Source organism: Apaloderma vittatum, unplaced genomic scaffold, assembly GCF_000703405.1.
Source record: "Apaloderma vittatum isolate BGI_N311 unplaced genomic scaffold, ASM70340v1 scaffold10625, whole genome shotgun sequence".
Lineage (NCBI taxonomy): Eukaryota > Metazoa > Chordata > Aves > Trogoniformes > Trogonidae > Apaloderma > Apaloderma vittatum.
In genome coordinates this window covers 53,355-57,086 of record NW_009716501.1, presented here as the reverse complement: position 1 = coordinate 57,086, position 3,732 = coordinate 53,355, and the positions used below count along the sequence as shown (strand labels likewise).

At 37.4% G+C, this 3,732-nt stretch overlaps 1 protein-coding gene across 1 annotated transcript in view; it reads left to right on the top strand.

Annotated features, from left to right (window-relative positions):
• LOC104274042 (platelet glycoprotein 4-like) overlaps positions 1–3,243 on the top strand; it is a gene marked incomplete at its 5' end in the record, with an annotated part of 4,782 nt that extends 1,539 nt beyond the window's left edge. The window contains 4 exons of the mRNA XM_009869554.1: positions 652–725; positions 1,493–1,547; positions 1,753–1,917; positions 2,636–3,243. Of these exons, the coding sequence (XP_009867856.1) occupies positions 652–725; positions 1,493–1,547; positions 1,753–1,917 (294 nt within the window). The remainder of the gene's footprint in view (positions 1–651; positions 726–1,492; positions 1,548–1,752; positions 1,918–2,635) is intronic.
• Positions 3,244–3,732: the final 489 nt, after the last annotated feature.

Here is a 3,732-nt window from a genome sequence, read left to right as displayed (position 1 = left end):
AAATTATTTCCAAGAAAATTGCTAGAAGTCTGAACAGGCTAGTCTAGAACAGACCTAGGTACAATTCAGGATTTCTCCCTAAAATATTTTTAGTCATATAATTTGACAGTTAAGTTTTGTAACTTTAGTAATGAGTTCTAACTTAAATCTTCACTTCACCTTATTTGGAACAGAGATATCAACCAGAATTTCCTAAATCTGATATGAAATTGTCAAGGATCATGCCCTGTCTTGTTTCTGTGGAAGACAGAGGGGAAAAGAAGGAGAGGAATAAAAAACCTGACCTTTGTTTTTATGTGTGCTCTGTTTTTGGCCTTAGCAAGTTAAACATTCTCTGTTATGAAAAATTAAGCTAATTTCTGGTGGACAAAACCATTTTAAACATACTTTTATGTGAAATGTTTCATGACTGATTCAGTTTTTTTAACCTTTTTTTTCTCTTCAGTTTTAACTGCAAATTACCGAAGTAACTATTGTAAAGCCACAAAATCAGAACTTCTATGAGAAATGAGAGACTCCTAGAAATATTAAAATTTCATTAAAAAGTTGATTCCTTCAAAACATAAGGATAAAATAATACCCAAGTGTTTTTTGACACATCTAATTCAAAACTTTAAATTAATGTTGTTTGGGGTTTTTTTGTGGTTTTAGATTACTGGTTTTACGCTACAGTTTGCAAAAAGGCTACAAGTAAACCTCCTCGTGCAGCCTACATCAAGAATTGCGTAAGTACTGCTTCATATTTTGTTTCCAGATGCCTGATTAATTTATGAGAGTAGATATGACTGGGAAAAGAAGGAATAAAAATACTTTCCCAAAGTATTTTTGTCATTCTTGCAAAAATTTCAGTAATGACTCTTCAGAGAACACAAATTTCAGCAAAAGATCAAACCTTCTTGAGCAAGGTATTGCTTGCTGCTTGAGTATTTCAAAACACATGTGATTTCCTCACAGAAGCTCACGAGGCAACATGTTTTTAAAAATAACATTCTTACAAAACCCAAATGGGGGCCATGAGGATGAACTATAAGGTAAAATGCATTTTCCGTAATAAGTCCAATGAGAGAGAGAATTTATGTGTGCTCTGTCATTGAATGAATTTTATCACAAGGGCTGATTGGTCTTTAGTTGTTTCTTTTCTCCTTCGTTGGCCCAAATGTACATGTACAGATGTGCACTTTGGCATCCTGCACCTCTGGCAGGTGGACACCACACAGATCTTCACGCCCTACTACAAACACCCAGCTGTGTCCAGGCTTTCTTCTTTCTGACCACCCACATGTGGAAGATTAGATAGAAAAAGATGTTTGCCCAATATATGAAATGGCAGTTATTAATTGTAGGCTTATTTTTTCTTTCAGTCCAAAACTATACTGAAAAGGTACATCTGGAAGGTAGAAATGTAGTTAGAGGATAAGAAAAATGCTTATGTACAGACTGGGCTTATGGACCAAACTAAAGTTAACATGCTGTAATTATTTTCTCATTTCAGAGCTTTATCAAAGGTTAAAAAACCTTATGTTTTTCCTCTTCTTTGGCTAAACGAGGTTAGTATATTTTCTGTCTACCAATCTTCACTGTTTATAAAACAAACAAACAAACAAACAAACCCCAAAGCCCACAACCTCACTTTTTAATCTTGGTGCTCGAAAATTGGGCAATTAAACATATGCTGTGATTTGCACGTGCCAAGAATACATTCAGCAATGAGGATCTGTGTACTTACATTTCACTGATATTTTTCTGTTTCAGACTGCTGTTATTGGGGACGCAAAAGCAGAAATGTTCAGAAATAAAGTCACCAGTCGGGTCCAGATGCTGAGTATGCTGCAGATGGTGTTAATTATCTCAGGTTCTGTGCTGTTCCTCGCATTCATGGGTTCCTATTTCATATGCAGATCGAAGAAACTAAAATAAGTAAGTAAGCACCAAAGGCTCAGTCCTCAGCAGTAACTTTTCCTCAGAGTTTCAAGAAGTTGAGAATCATTACTTATTTAGCTGGTATTACTTTTTTTGAGTGCTAGTAAATTCAGCAGTTGTTCTGTGGGAAATCATCCAGAAAATTTTGCTAATGTTTTCAAATTCTCTTCCCAGCCTTAATCTTTCAGTCTCAACACACTCAGAAGTGGTTATCTGGAACTGGATCAAAAGGCCAACATTTTTTTTATCCCTAAACAGGATTGCTATGAGTTTATGAAAATAGACATTTTATCCAAGAGTGCTAAACTGTTCAGAATTGCCCTCTAGTACTCCTCTGGGACAGAGGCCACATGGCTGCAGATTCGTGTGCTCCTTCAGCACATACCCCTGTCTGAGGTCTGCAGAACCCATGTGAAGGACGTTTTTTATTGAGTGTTGGATAGAATTTCTCACTTCTTTTTCTCAGTCATGCAGTACTGTCATGTTAGTTTAAACATCTCCTGAACAGATCTAGCCCACTAAGACTAAATATTCTCCCATCATGGGTAGAATGATCAAGTGGTAGATTAATGCACTGACATCGAGGGGAACAAAGACATTTTCAGAGTGTTTTAAAAGAAGTGCAGAGACATTAATGTTATGGTGAGAAGTCTGCTGTAACAAAGAGACATTTTTAAGATGAATACTTACCTCATCTGATTTTATTTCACTACAGGTAACAAAATACTTCTGAGGTAGTCAATGTGTAATGGAAATTTCAGCCAAGCAGCACGTTAAAATTCAGAGACAAAAGGTATGATTCAAGGCACAGTGAGTTCACCTGCTATGGAAATCAACATGCTTTTCCATTTTGAGAAGACCAGCTCACCAACCCAAATGAGCTGATGTTTCCAAAGGTCCAGACTTCTGACATCACTAGAAAGGTCATCACTGAAACTATGCTTTGAAATAACCAATTATTTGAACCTTGTTACAAATTTTAAATGACATTCAAGCAGACTGAAGTTGAGGCGCAGTTGGACTTTAGTCCGCCATCTGCCATTTACGCAGCTTGCTACTTTTTTCTTCTGGGATTTGCAAGACAAATGAAAGCTGTTTGCTGATATTCTGTCTCTGAGTACAGACTGGGAATGACACCACCTTCGAGCTCATGCTGTGCTCTAGAAGCTCTCACTGCAACGTTTCTTTCTGTTCCTTCAGGGAATGGAAGCTGCTGCAATACAATTGGTTTCTGTCCTCTATTTAGGGGTGTAAATTGTGTTGAATGTGAAGTTTATTATGTAAAGTTACTAACTGTCATACATGAAGTTAATAAAAGACTTAGTAAGATATGTGGTTTATATATTTTATATGGAGATAGCTCATAGACACACAGCAGTCATTCATATGTTGATGGAGCTCATCAACATTTGGCTCAACAGCTGTTTAGTAATTTGACTGACTCCCTAACTCCCAACCTGCTTCACCGCTCTTTCTGTTGCCTCCATGCATGCTCTTCTTTCTGGCTCTTGCTTGAACACCAGCCTCTGCTCTGCCCTCACATTACTTTGCCCACGGCCTCCCTTAGAGAATGATCTGTCACCTTTAAGGTCAAGAGAAAATATTCCAGAATGCTTCAGGCACAGAAAAGACTGAGATAATGGTTTTGATCAAATATCAGAGGGTTCTACTCCCTTGCCATAGAAGAATATAAATGAAAACAGGTAGCCCCAATTCTTTACTGATAAACCACCTGCCACAAGGAAATTTGTGCAATCATTTGTTTAATGAGGTGCATCAGCCTGTAGACAGGTAGTAAATACCACCATCCGC